The sequence below is a fragment of the Chrysochloris asiatica genome, unplaced genomic scaffold (assembly GCF_000296735.1).
Source record: "Chrysochloris asiatica unplaced genomic scaffold, ChrAsi1.0 scaffold00160, whole genome shotgun sequence".
In the NCBI taxonomy this organism is placed as follows: domain Eukaryota; kingdom Metazoa; phylum Chordata; class Mammalia; order Afrosoricida; family Chrysochloridae; genus Chrysochloris; species Chrysochloris asiatica.
In genome coordinates this window covers 608,640-623,109 of record NW_006408678.1, presented here as the reverse complement: position 1 = coordinate 623,109, position 14,470 = coordinate 608,640, and the positions used below count along the sequence as shown (strand labels likewise).

At 41.0% G+C, this 14,470-nt stretch overlaps 1 protein-coding gene across 2 annotated transcripts in view; it reads right to left on the bottom strand.

Annotated features, from left to right (window-relative positions):
• Window positions 1-14,470, bottom strand: part of ALDH1L2 (aldehyde dehydrogenase 1 family, member L2) — an 86,562-nt gene that overhangs the window by 19,043 nt on the left and 53,049 nt on the right. For both annotated transcript variants that reach the window (XM_006871075.1, XM_006871076.1), the window contains 5 exons: window positions 11,812-11,931; window positions 11,130-11,257; window positions 7,662-7,812; window positions 2,040-2,110; window positions 1,848-1,953 (listed from right to left, as the gene is read on the bottom strand). In XM_006871075.1, coding sequence (XP_006871137.1) covers window positions 1,848-1,953; window positions 2,040-2,110; window positions 7,662-7,812; window positions 11,130-11,257; window positions 11,812-11,931 — 576 coding nt within the window. The remainder of the gene's footprint in view (window positions 1-1,847; window positions 1,954-2,039; window positions 2,111-7,661; window positions 7,813-11,129; window positions 11,258-11,811; window positions 11,932-14,470) is intronic.

Sequence of the window (14,470 nt, the reverse complement as noted above, 5' to 3'; positions counted from 1 at the left end):
TGCTCATGAGGAATCTGTACATGGACCAAGAGGCAGTTGTTTGAACAGAACATGGGAACACTGAGTGGGTTAAAATTAAGAAAGGTGTGTGACAAGGTTGTATTCTTTCACTATAATTATATTCAACCTGTATGCTGAGCAAATAATCTGAGAAGCTGGGTTCTATGAAGAAAAACATGGTATCAGGATTGGAGGAAGACTCATTAACAATCTGTGATATGCAGGTGCAACCTTGCTTACTGAAAGTGAAAGAGGACTTAAAACATTTACTGATGAAGATCAAAGAGCACAGCCTTCGGTATGGATTACATCTCAATGTAAAGAAAACAAAAATCCTCCCCACTGGACCAGTAAACAACATTCTTGTCAAAAGAGAAAAGATTGAAGTTGTCAAGAACTTTGTTCTTCTTGGATCAACTATCAACACTCATGGAAGCAGCAGTCAAGAAATCAAACGACTTATTGTATTAGGCAAATCAGCTGCACAAGACATTTCTAGCATGTTTAAGAGCAAAAATGTCAGCTTGAGGAGTAAGGTGCACCTGACCCAAACCATGGTATTTTCAATAACATCTTATGCATGTGAAAGCTGGACAGTAAATAAAGAAGACCGTAGAAGAATTGACGCATTTGAGTTATGGTGTTGGAGGAGAATATAGAAAGTGCCATGGGTTGCCTAAAAAACCAACAGATCTGTGTTAGAAGAAGTGCAGCCAGAGTGCTCCTTAGAGGCCAGATGGCCAAACTTCGTCTCTCATACTTCGTACATATTGTCAGGAGCGACCAGTCACTGGAGAAGGATATCATGTTTGGTAAGGTGGAGGGTCAGGGAAAAAGAGGAAGACTCCCAGTGAGATGGATTGGCCAAGTGGAAGCATCAATGGACTCAAGCGTGGCAACAATAGTGAGGTTGGCCCAGGATTGGGCAGTGTTTCGTTCTGCTGTGCATAAGGTCGTTATGAGTCGGTACCGACTCGATGGCACCTAAAACAACAACCTCTTCATACCTTTAGAATTTTGAAAAACTTCAATGTACTACTTGTGTTTGAAATGAAATTGTTTTTAAATGAGTAAATCAAGAAAAGGCTGTGATGTCTGACCAAAGTTGTATTCTTTTCAAGTCCTCAAAGACCTTGTTTTGTTTTTTTAATGCATCAGGATACTGACCAGTGTGTGCTGTACATAGTAAATGTTCACACAGTGTTACATTGACTACCATATTTTTTTTAATTGAAAAGCTACTATATGAGTAGAAGATTTTGTTTTGAGAAGTCTAGCACCTGAATACATGGAGTCAGTGTGAGTTAGAATCAACTCAGTGGCAATGAACCTCACCACCTGAACTGTTTTTTAAGTCATATCCTTGTTATCCACATGCATGCAATTTCAGATTGTTGCCCTAATTATACAAATTCTTTTGCATCATCCTCTTCCCTCCCATATTCCATAATATTGTTGATAATTAAAATTTGTGTAGTCCATTCTCTTTCGATGTCTTCTATGTACTCTAAGTCATTCCCTGGTTGTTGAACATTTGACATTTTGCAAGAATTGAATTAGTCTGAAGAAATTAAATTATATTCCACTGAAGTAAACTGTGCTTGCTTTCATTGTCTTGGAAGTTTCAATATCTGGAATATCAATACAATGTTGTTGCTATTGTTGTTAAGTACAATGTAGTAGGCAGCTATTATTATTATTATTTTGAATATTTGCTAATCCGAAAGGATGTCTATGATATATAAAATGGGAATACAATCTCATTTTTGCGTATAGACACAGTATTTGTAAATGCATGTCTGTGTTTCTGAGAATGCAGGGTGAGTAGGGGCCCCTCAGTGGTTTACCTGTGCTGGTTTGAGCACTAAGGTATTGCCTGCTGCCAAACACGCTGCACTTTTCCACGCCAGCATCATCAGCGGGTAATTCCAGGGGATGATAATGGCACAGACACTGCGGAGGGACAAATGTGACATCCTCAGGTGTCTCAAACATACACAACACATACAAGTCACTCAGAGTGGCTCCTGTTGTCTTACCCGAGTGGTTCCTTCTTGGTGAAGGTCAGATTGCGATTTGGACGGGCTTGGTTAATTGGAATTGTAGAGCCCTAAAGCGTAAGAAAGGTTGATACTTATTTTATGAATTTAAATTTGTTTCTCAAAGAAAGAATCCATTTACTGTTCTCCTCTATTGTTTTCCCTTAGCTGACATGAAATGACAGTTTCCTTTTGATAAGAAATAGATAACTCACTGCTGACTCCTAGTGACCCACAGGGTTCCTAAGGCTGTAATTCCTTACAGAAGCCGACTGTCACACATCATCCTTCCACAGAGCAACTAATGGGTTTGAACTTATGGCCTTTAGGTTAGCAGCCTAGCTCTTTAACTATTGAGTCACCAGGGAGGCTATACAAAACATCTGCACCAAAGAGGAACAATTTCTTTCTAGAAAGAACCGTGAAACCTAGGCGAATGAACATAATTCTAATTTAATCACCTTTCATTTCTATTTTTTTGGCATGACAGACTATGTTAATTACCTGCCCACTATCCATTCTCTCTTTTGTCCGTTGTAATAGAACCCCTATACCAATATTGGAGTCCTGGATGGCACTGTGGTTTAATGCACTGGACTGCAAGGTCAGTTTGAACTGCAACATCAGTGGTTCAAACCCACCAACTGCTCCTTGGAAACTATATACAGGGTTGCTATGAGTTGGAACTGATTTGATGGCACTTAACAACAACAATATACTAATATTGGGGGCAGCAAGGTGCTCAGATAAAATACCACATTCCCCGGGGTCTCTAGGAGATAAAGGTTGGCCAATGGAAAGATGTAAGTACAAGGCCTGGGCAGGGGACTTTAAAGCAGGCTGATTCGGCTAGAAAGCGTGGTCTTTTACACTTCTCCTTCTTCGGCTTCCTTCTTCCTGCTGGGGATATGATTGTGATGGCTGGCACTGCAATGGCTATCATGAGACCATGAGATAAACTTGAAGGTAGAGGTCATGTGCTATTAAGGATGGCAGAGCAAATAGAGAAGGCATCTCATATACTATCCCCAACTGTCTGCCTTTAAACTCCTTGAAAGTGAGAGAAAAAGAAATCTATTTGAGTTTTCTGATATATGTATCCAAACTGAATCCATCAAGATAATCTTCACCTGAAGCAATTGGTTTGCTTTGCCATATAAAATAGCATCGCTATGATTGCTGTGGCACTGTGGGTTAATGCGCTGGACTGCAAGGTTGATTTGAACTGTATGGCCGGCGGTTCAAGCTCACCTCAGAAACCCTACACAGGGTCGCTATGAGTTGGAACCAGCTCAACGGCACTTCACAACACAAAAACAACTACCGATCAAAGGAGTCTTGTCCTGGTGGTACCGTGGTTAAGTGCTGAAAACCTTATGGGGCAGCTCTCCTCTGTCCTATAGAGGTCACTGTGACTCTGAATTGACGCAATGGCAATGGGCTTGGTTTCGGCCTATTACTAATATCTGTATCACTAAGTGACACTGTTATCTGAAACCCTGGGCCACAGGGGGTTTGGAATTCAGAATTTCATGGATTTGAGAAACACTACATAAACCTTATATTTATGTTATATTATATATACCCCATAGGGCCTGGGGCAGCCCCTTATAATCAAACATATTCAGGAAAACATGAATTCTTCATTCTCGGTGATAAAAATAAACATTATAAATAGAGTCAATAGTGCAGGTCTGGGCACCCAATGAGGTTGAATCAATTAAACAAGTAAGTTTTTAGTTTTCAGAGCTATTTGGGTTTCATAATTGAGAATAAGGAATGAACTTGCACCAACATTACTAAAATATTTATATATGCATGATTTTGTGGCTAAACAATAGCAAAATGCACATATACAAGGGGGCTTCAAAAAGTCTGTGGAAAAATTTATTATCTTTACATCCCATTTTCCATGAACTTTTTGAAGTCCCTCATATGTGCAAGACATATTGCAGACTTCTCTAATCTTGTAATATTATAAAAACACATTTCAAATCCTTGTAACATAATTTACAAGGTATGTATTATTGTGACCATTCTGCAGATGAGGAAAGTAAGCTCAAAAGGGGGAAATAGTGGCAAAGCTTAGACTTGAATCCAGGTATTATAGGTTGAATTGTCTCCTCCACAAAGATCTAGTCCTAACTCCTGCACTGATCAGATGACCTTTTTCTTTGCTGAGATTATCAGTTCAGTTCACAATTCATCCTGGAGCAGACCCACTACCATCACATGGATTCCAACTCCTGGCGATCCTGTAGGACAGAGTAGAACTGCCCCATAAAGTTTCCCAGGCTGTTCAATTTTATGGACGCAGACTGTCACCTCTTTCCCCTGCAAAGACAACCTTCTGGTTAACAGCCCTATGCTTAACCCCCTGTGCCACCACGGCGTACTCTACTGGAGTAGGATGGTTCTAATCCTAATCTCTTCTGAGTGATGTCTTATAAAAGAGGACAGAAAGAAAATCACACAAAGGTACTATCTACAAACCAAAGAATGCCAAGGATTGCCACAGTGTTGTTAAGGGTCATTGAGGTGGTTCTGACTCATAGTGACCCTGTATAGGATTTCCGAGGAACAGCTGGTGGGTTTGAGCCTCCAACTTTGTGTTTAGCAGTCCAGTGCTTATTCCACAGTGCCACACCAGGACGCTGAGATTGCCAGTAGCTACCAGGAACTAGGAGAGAGGCATGGAACAGTTCCTTTCCTAAAAGCCCCTATAAGAGGTCGACTTGGCTGAGATCCTGATTTGGCCTTCTAGCCTTCAGAACCATGAGAAAGGACATTTCTGTTCTTTAAAGCCACCCATTCTGTGGTACTTTGTTAGTGGCCCTTAGAAACAGACACCAGGTCTCCCTGATTCAGTATGAGTGTTGGTGACAGGACTGTGCCCAGATAAAATACAGGCAGTCCCTGATGGCAGTGTCCAATGTACTCCCTTTAATGTTCTGTAAATTTGCCCTCACTTTGAAACAACTGAGCCAAACCTTACTAGCAACAAATTCTTCATCACAATCCTTTTCACTTGTGGCATGTACAGTTTGTAAATCACTTTCCGGCTGCGAGGCTTTCCTTTCTGACTACACCTGCACCCATTCTGATTACAGATTCTTAAAGACACAGTTAAGAATGAAGCTCGTTGTTAACCTGGGGATTCCCTGTACTGTTTCCCATCCTCCCAAGCAGGTAGAGGTGTCCAATGGGAGCTGTAAGCTCAAAGCACTGAGAGGGTGGGAATGCACCTTTAAATCCTTTGACCTTTCTGTCTCTCCTAGCCTTCCTCTTTTCTGCTAGGAATGTGGCTGTGATGGTTGGTGCTGCTGTAGTTACCGTGAGTCTCTGAGCAGCATGCATTCAGCATGACTGCGACTGCAGCAGTTATGAGTCTCTGAGCAGCATGCATTCAGCATGCCCTATCTTTCTGCTTTGCACCCCATTGCTGAAGTCAAATGTTGTTGCTATTTATCACTACATATGCTTTTATTGTAAAATGGGAAATAAAGCATTTCTTGTGTCTGTATCTTTATGAAAAGTGTCCTGAAACCCAGCCTGCTTCATCCGCCTGCATTAGCTCTCTGGCCTCTATAAGCATTGGAGTTTGTAATCCCCATGTAACAGTGACAGTGGTGGAGTTGGTTTGGACTCAAAGCGATCCGCTGTAGGGTTCTGAAGCTGGAAATCTTCATGGGAGCAGAAAGCCTCATTTTCCTCTTGCAGAATGGCTGGTCGATTTGAACTGCTGACCTTGCGGTTAGTAGCACAACTCGTAACCCACTAGTCTGCCAGGGCTCCTTTACATGACATTATTGTGGTTGTTAATTGCCGTGAGTCAGTTCCAACTCATAGTGATCCTGTCTAGGGTTTTGGAGGAGCAAATAATGGGTTTGAACCATCAAACTTTCAATCCAGTACATTGTCCTACAGCGCCACACCAGGACTCCTTACATGACATTGTTGTTATTAAGTGCCGTTGTTGGTGACCGCAAGCACTGAGATGCTGAGGCCTTGTGTCACGGACAAAAATCCAATACGAAGGCCCTCCTCAGACTGTGGGCCAGGGACCCTGAGGACCAAAAGAAGTGACCTCCTGACATCCCAGGTTCATTGGTTTTTGCAAACTCACTGGTGGGCTACCTCTGTATAATTTTCTTTGATCTTATTATTCATTCTATGCTTCTAACTCCAGTAATTGTAGCTTCTGAGAAAATGGTTTCTTATGTGCCTCTCTTAATGTCTCCACTGTGTTGGCAGTGTGTAAGGTCCTAGGAACAAACCTCTCTGAGGAACAAGCTCTGGCCACCTGGCAAGCATGTCAAAACTGTTCTTTATCAAGTTATTCAGTTATGTTTGATATTAACTTAATACATGAGCTCTTGACATCCATGTACAATATTAAAACCAAAACCTCTTCTAAAGCCGAGGCAGTAAAAGTTCCAAAAGCAGGTTTGCTGGGATTATGCAGGGAGGCTTGAGAGAGAAACTGCCCCAGGTATTCACTTAAGGTAGATTGGTAACTTCCGGGAGTATTGTTTAAAGAATAATAGTGGCATCCCCGTCAAACTGTCCCCAGGTGTAAACCGATTAACCTAGATGTTCTTCTTCCTCCTGAAAGCTTAAGCCAGGTAGCTGAAACACCTTGACTCCCTTCAGACCTTTTAAATCCTTTTCACCTTTACCCATTAGGGATTAAGTGCTATAGGTATGTTAATTAGCCTTGAGAAACCTCACTGCCTTAGGTGATTTAAGCCTAAAAAGTAATTTATAACAGTTTGCTTGAGTTTTTGGAAAATTAAGTATGTTAAATTATTAAGACAATCTGCGATGTGTATTTTAGAATTTGTTCCTGTAAATCATTGTGTCCTGTTTTGAATGATTAATCACATTTCATTTCTGTACCCTGTCTTATCTGAAAAATCACCTTCTTCCTTTGTGCAAAATCCCTCCCTGAAAAAAGAAAAGACAAATGCAGATTGAATGCTGCATGCATTTACTGCCTGCAGTGCCATGCTGCCTGCAATGCAGGGTCTACCTGCCAGTTTTGCATCCACTCTGGTCTCGGAGTGTCTCCTTTTTTCTCTCGTTGCATCTTTGTGTATATTCTTTCTCTATTTCTTTCACCGCCAGATCTCCCTACTTCGTGAACCAAACTTCCCTGTCAAGGTAGATCCCCGACATGCCATCCACTTGGTTCTGACTCATAGCAAGCCTATATAGGGTTTCCAAGGAGCAGCTGGTGAGTTTGAACCTCTGACCTTGTGGTTCAAACCAACCTTGTGGTCCAGTGCTTTATCCCACAGCGCTCTAAGACTATTATTAACATAACCTCAGGAGATATTATAGTAAAGCACAAATAATATCATTAAGCCTTAGATTCAGAAAATGAGAAATGTTCATTTCAAATGCTATCTGTATGATTTACTTGCTATGTAAACATAGGCAAATGATTCATTATCTTCAAGTCTCTGTTTGTTGTAAACAGAGTGACTTCCCATGGTTGTTAATGGGGGACAAGATGAGGAAACCTATATAAGAAGTGCCTCTGACACAGTGTACAAACTAATAAATATGTGTCCCTTTTCCTTTTGGAACGATCTGTACGGAGACAACATCTGTGCTTACTTGAATTTTGTCACACCAGCCAGCAAAATATCTGAATGTTTGCACAGACATTCCAATGTGAGTCTTCAGAGCCAAGGTATAGACAGCGCCTGAATCGAGGGCTTCAATGGTGGCCAGTTCCTCTTGGTTGTCTTCCAATAGGTCTGCAAGTCTGTAAGGCCAGGGAAAGAAATCCAGATAATGTAAAACATTATTCAAAAAGCACAATATTCAGAGTGGACCAGGAGGCTGACCTTATGGAAATGATAGTCCAGTCGTGAAGACAGGCATTCAACAAATAATGTCATGAATACTTTGTTTCAAAGGTTACAAAGGAGAACTAGAAGATGCCGAGAGCATGTAGAGCTTGCCTTCTTACTCAAATGTATTAGAAACAAAGCAGCTGTAACCATAGCAACCCAAAAGTCAGTGGGAATGCCAGTTCCACGAATGCTGTCGTATAGATGGATATGTTAAAGAAATTCATTTGAACCCATCAACACTTAAGACTTTCTGCTTGGTCCACTAATTGAAGAGTGGCGCCGGGGGTGTGCCATTGAGTCGGTTCTGATTCATAGTGACCCTGCATAGGGTTACCAAGATTATAAATCCTTACAGGTGTAAAAAGCCTCATCTTTCTCCTGTGGAAAAACTGGTAGACTCAGACTACTGACCTTGTGGTTAGCAGCTCAGCTTGTAATCTCCTACCCTGTCAGGGCTCCTTAACTGAAAAGTGCACAATGGAATGCTATGGACTAAATCACATCAGTTACTGATGAAGATCAAAGAGCACAGCCTTCGGTATGGATTGCATTTCAATGTAAAGAAAATAAAAATCCTCACCACTGGACCAATAAACAACATTCTTATCAACGGAGAAAAGATTGAAGTTGTCAAGGACTTCATTCTTCTTGGATTAACTATCAACACTCACAAGTAGCAGTCAAGAGATCAGGCAACATATTGCATTAGGCAAATCAGCTGCACAGGAATTTTTTAAAGTGTTGAAGAGCAAAGATGTGAGCTTGAGGACTAAGGTGCACCTGACCCAAATCATGGTATTTTCAATAACCTCATATGCATGCAAAAGCTGGACAGTGAATAAGGAAGACCATAGAAGAACTGATGCCTTTGAATTATGTGCTGGAGGAGAATACTAAAAGGTCCATGGGCTGCTAAAAGAACCAATAGAGCTGTTTTGGAAGAAGTGCAGCCAGAGTGCTCCTTAGAGGCCAAGATGGCCAAACTTCGTCTCTCATACTTTGGACATATTGTCAGGCAGGAGCAGTCACTGGAGAAGGATATCATGTTTGGTAAGATGGAGGGTCAGAGAAAAAGAGGAAGACCCCCAACGAGATGGATTGGCCAGGTGGCAGCATCCATGGACTCAAGTGTGGCAACAATAGTGAGGTTGGTCCAGGATCGGGCATTGTTTCGTTTTGCTGTGCATAAGGTCACTATGAGTTGGTGCCAACCCGATGGCACCTAACAACAACAACAAATCACAAATGCCACACCAGATTTCTGTTTGGTGTTCTGTCTCTGTGGGAGGATAAATGTAGGACTGTATGGCTTGTGACCCTGAAAAAATAAAAATTCATCTTTTGTGTTCACCTCCTCCTTTAGTTTTTCTCTTCCTTCCTGTAGTGGACTATTCTAGAAAAGGATCCAAAATCTCCCTCCCTGGTGCTTTTGCCAGCTCCTGCTTTAAGACCATCTTTTGCATGATATTTGGCTTTATTGTTATTGTTGAAACCCTATATAGGGTTTCTGAGGAATGGCTGGTGGATTTGAACTGCCAACCTTGCAATTCAAACCGTCCTTGTGGTTGGTTTAGGTAAGCAGAACCTGAATTTATGGTAAGTCCTGGAGGATAAGCACTGGACCTCAAGGTCAATTTGAACTTCAAGGTGGTGGTTCAAACCCACCAGCCGCTCCTCAGAAACCCTGTATAGTGTCATTATGTGTCACAACCAACTTGCCAGCTCTTAACAACTACGACTCTTAATACATCCAGTTGCTGATGGATAAGTTTCTCCCCAGGCCTTAGTGGTGTACCTCCTTGCTCCAACTCACGACCCATCAGGGAGATTTAAAGCCTGTCTTGGTAAACAACAGGGGATTGGGTAGCCTTCATTGGCTGCTTCATCCATGTCCACTCTCCACCTCCTCTGTGACTTAAGAGATGACCTTTATGAATGACACCCTTGCTCTGTGACTGGGTTTGGCCAATGAGAGGCACTTGCAAGAGACAAGTGAGTCAGAGGAGCAAGTGGGGATATACATTTCCCAGACTTTTTCACTGGTGGGGTGTACTTTAAAGCTGTTGTGTTCCTCTACCAGCAATCACTGTAGTGTGGGCCTCTGCTACAGGTAAAGATCTTGCCAGCTTCTAGTCACAGCTCCCTCTTTTTCTCTTTAGACCTTGGCATGGTAGCAACTTCCAGTTCTCCATGGAGTACTTCATTATCCCTTGTTGGCTTTCCTTGACTGCGCCCACATCGTTGTAAATAGTGCCTTCAGTAAACTTCTTTTCCTACAGGGACTCTACAATGCAGTGAATTCTTTAATGTCTGTTCTAACTATAGTCTTTGTAAACTCCCACCAAATCACTTTATCCTGCTGAATCTGAGTAAGAAACGGTGGGGGGAAGATGCTGATGGATTGTATAATTCAGTTGGCAGTGATGGTTAACAGGACTAATTGTGATTGGTCAATTTTGTCACCCTGCTGGGTATAAAATGGGCCATCTCAGAAGCAAGACAGTGGGGTCTCACTATCATCAAAGAAAAGAATCCCAAGTGGCACATGCCCCTGAGGCCCTGGCACTGAACTTCCTCAACCCAGAGACAGAAAGTTGTGACATTAGAGGAGTGGGCTTCCTAGCCCACGGAGCCAGTAAAGCTGAGTGACTTTGGACAGGACGTGGCTTGCTTGCAGAGTGGGAGCCTCCAGGCACTTAATTGGAGGATCAAGGCTTCCTGACTCATGGAGCTAGAGCTGAGTGCCTTCAGGCTGAGGTGTAGGCATTTCTTAGCAGCACTAAAAGAGTTTAGTATCATTGCCAGAACAGGGTAGAGGACCAGAGAGAGGCCTGCCTGTGGGCACGGCACAGGAGAGCCTGCCTGGACAGAAAGAACTTTACCTTGAACATTCCTGACCCTGAATTATAATAAACCCAATAACCATAAGCATGGTGTCTTGAGTTCTATGTGATCATTGCAGTGAATATCAACGGAGTAGACAGTGCTGTGGGAGGGACAGTTAATGCCATATTTTTTTGCAGTCCCTGATTGATATAAGTAATAATGCTACATGCATTATTGTAGGATCTCACATACGTGGGATTTTATGTGATACAAGTAACAAGACATAATTATAATAGGAAAATATTAGAATATTTTGAAGAAATCTCAAAAGTCTTGGAAATGTTAGCCAATATTCAGAGGTAAGACTTGTCTACCCCCCAAGCCCCAACAAACAACATACCTGTACATCAGTCTTCCTCTTTCTCTTGCATTCATTCGTCCCCATTCACCATTTTCAAAAGCATCTTTTGCTGCTGCTACTGCTTTGTCAACATCCGCCAAAGAAGCATAAGATACTTTGCATATTGTCTGTTTCAAGATAAGCAAACACTAGTTATATAAGAGATTATATGGTACCTTTCCTGGAATTATTGCTATATTCATAGAAAAAGTATATAACCCAAAATTGTACAGCCAGAAAATTAATACATAGAGTACAGAAAAGCCAATGATTTTATCATGGGCATTACGAATGTGAAATTTGATACTTCTCATGTTACATTCCACTAAGGAAAGATACATTCAGGAAAACGATACCTGTTTCTTTTAGTACCTGGTGGTGGTTGCAAATTTCTATAGAGCAGACTCTCTGGACATTATAACTATCTCTATGTGAAGGTGTGTCTCATTTTCTAGAGCTATCTGTTTTTCACAGATTTTCGATAACACAATACAGCTTTTTACAATGAACAGCAGCAATGCCAGAAATGAATGGTTGAAAGAAATGCAGGAAGCACATTTCCATTAAGTGCTTGGAGGCAGGGTGCTCAAGGGAAGCAGCTGCTTAAGACTGCCCATTTTACAACTGTACAAAGGAAGATCTCATGACCAGTGGCCGCTGCACATATTAAATAATTACTCACCGATCCGTCTGTTGGGTTGATAGTGTCATATGTCTTCCCATCATCAGCATCTGTGAACTGTCCATTTATGAAACACTGATATGGCATATTGACTGTCATTTCATTGATTTCCTTTGAAACCTGAGAAGATCATATTAATAATTTCAATGTGTGTCTGTGCTTATCTATTTGGTAATAAAGAAGCATATTTATGAATGCAGGCAGAGAAGTTACACCAATGGGATTCTAGTTCCTTCTCTCCAGAAGAGACAAGCATCTGTAGATTTGGACCACAGAGTGCTCAGCTGGGTCTCTGAGAGGAGGCGGTAGGATGTGTGATGATTTAAATATCCCACTCTGGAATTAATAAAGAGTTTGGGTTTTCTTCCTTACAAAGGTGAAAGATAAATAAAAAATTTTCCAGTAAATGGAAACACCCTCACATAATCTAGTGGAAGCGTCGATGAGACATAATCATTGGGGACCGCTCTAAGTCCTGGTGAACCCCAGGTGTGTCAGAGTAAAACTGTGCCCCATTGAATTCTCAATGGGTCATTTTTTGAAAGTAGATTACCGTGCTTGTCTTTTCAGGTGCCTTTCAGTTTCAGGTAAACTGGAACTTCTAACCTCTTGAACTATTTGCCCAACATTTTAAACATTTGCCCTACCTAGGAGCATTTGAATCCTTAAAAATACCTTTGTAAATAGGTTTCCTTGTATACTGGTGCCAATTAAAGTTTTCTCCCTTTAAGTTCCTCCCCATTTCCACATATTTCTTTTGTCTTAATTGTATTCTTTACCATTGGCTAGCAATTGAGCATAAGTTACTTCAATGAGCCTCAGTTTGTTTTTGATCAGAAAGTGGAGATACTAATACTTGCTTCTTATAGTTATCGTGAAAATTAAGACTGAGACAATATTTGTGAGCAGGTACAGTTGTTGTTAAGCACTGTGGAGTCAGTTCTGACTCATAGCTACCCTACATAGGGTTTCTGAGGAGCAGCTGGTAGGTTTGAACTGTTGACCTTGAAAAATAATTTCATAGAGAGAAATTAGCAATGTTTTTAAAAGAAAACAAAATAACAAGGGGATACCTTGCCTTATTTCACACCAGGAACTTATTTTTCCATGAAATACTCCCTAATAAATAAGAGAACAGAAAAACAATATGAGCAAAATATTGAATGATTCAGAAAGCATGAAAAGCGAATGAAAGGAATACACAGAGTCACTGTGCCAAAAAGAAACGGGTGGTGTTCAACCCTTTCAAGAGGTAGTATATGAAGAACTGGTGTTACTGAAGGAAGAAGTCCAGGCTGCACTGGAAGCATTGGTGAAAACCAGAGCTCCAGGAACTGACAGAATACAAATGAAAACCTTTCAACACATTGATGCAACACTGGAGGCACTCACTCATCTCTGCCAAGAAATTTGGAAGACAGCTATCTGGCCAGCAGAGTGGAACAGATCCATATTTGTGCCCATTCCAAAGAGTGGTGACCCAATGGAATGCAACAGAACATTGACAGGGAACTGCAAGAAAATCAAGTCAGATTCAGAAGACGATGTGGAACTAGGAATATAATTGCTGATATAAAATGGATCTTGGATGAAAACAGAGAATACCAGAAATACATTTACTTGTGCTTTATTGACCATGCAAAGGCTTTTGACTGTGTGGCCCATGACAAACTATTTTGAAGAGCAGGTATTCCAGAACACTTGCTTGTGTCCATGAGGAACACAGACCAATGAACATATTGTATCCATAGAACGAGAGGCATTTGTTCTAACAGAACAAGGGAACAAGGGAGCACTGAATGGTTTAAAATCAGGAAAGGTGTGCACCAGGGCTGTTTTCTTTCACCATATACATTCAATCTCTATGCTGAGCAAATAACCTGAGAAACTGGATTATATGAAGAAGAGTGTAGAGGAAGGATTGGAGGAAGACTCATTAACAACCTGTGATATGCAGATGATACAACCTTGCTTGCTGGAAGTGAAGAGGACTTAAAACACTTGTGAAAATCAAAGACTATACAGCCTTCAATATGGGTTGCACCTCAATATAAAGAAAACAAAAATCCTCACCATTGGTGCAATAAATAACATCAAGATAAATGGAGAAAAGATTGAAGTTGCCAAAGACTGCATCTTGCATGCATCCACAATCAACATCCATGTAAGCAGCAGTCAAGTTATCAAATGATGTATTGCATTAGGCAAATCTGCTGCAAAAGACCTCTTTAGTGTGCAAGAGTGAAGATATCAGTTTGCGAACTAAATTGTGTCTGATCGAAACCATGGTATTTTCAATCATCTCATATGCATGTGAAATTTGGACAATGAATAAAGAAGATCGTAGAAGAATTGATGTATTTGAGTTATGTTGTTGGAGAAGAATATTGAAAGTACCATGGACGGACAAAAGAATAAACAAATCTGCGTCAGAAGATCACAGGGTTTTTTTTTTTTTGGTTTTTTTAGGTGTGACACCAAAAGTGTATGTAGCAAAAGAAAAAAATTGATAAATTGTACTTCATCAGAATAAAAAAATACTGTGTATTGAAGGGTACTATCAAATTGAAAGACAACTGTCTGGCCGACTGATTGGAAGAGATCAATGTTTGTGCCCATTCCAAAGAGAGGTGACCCAATGGAATGCGGAAATCATCGG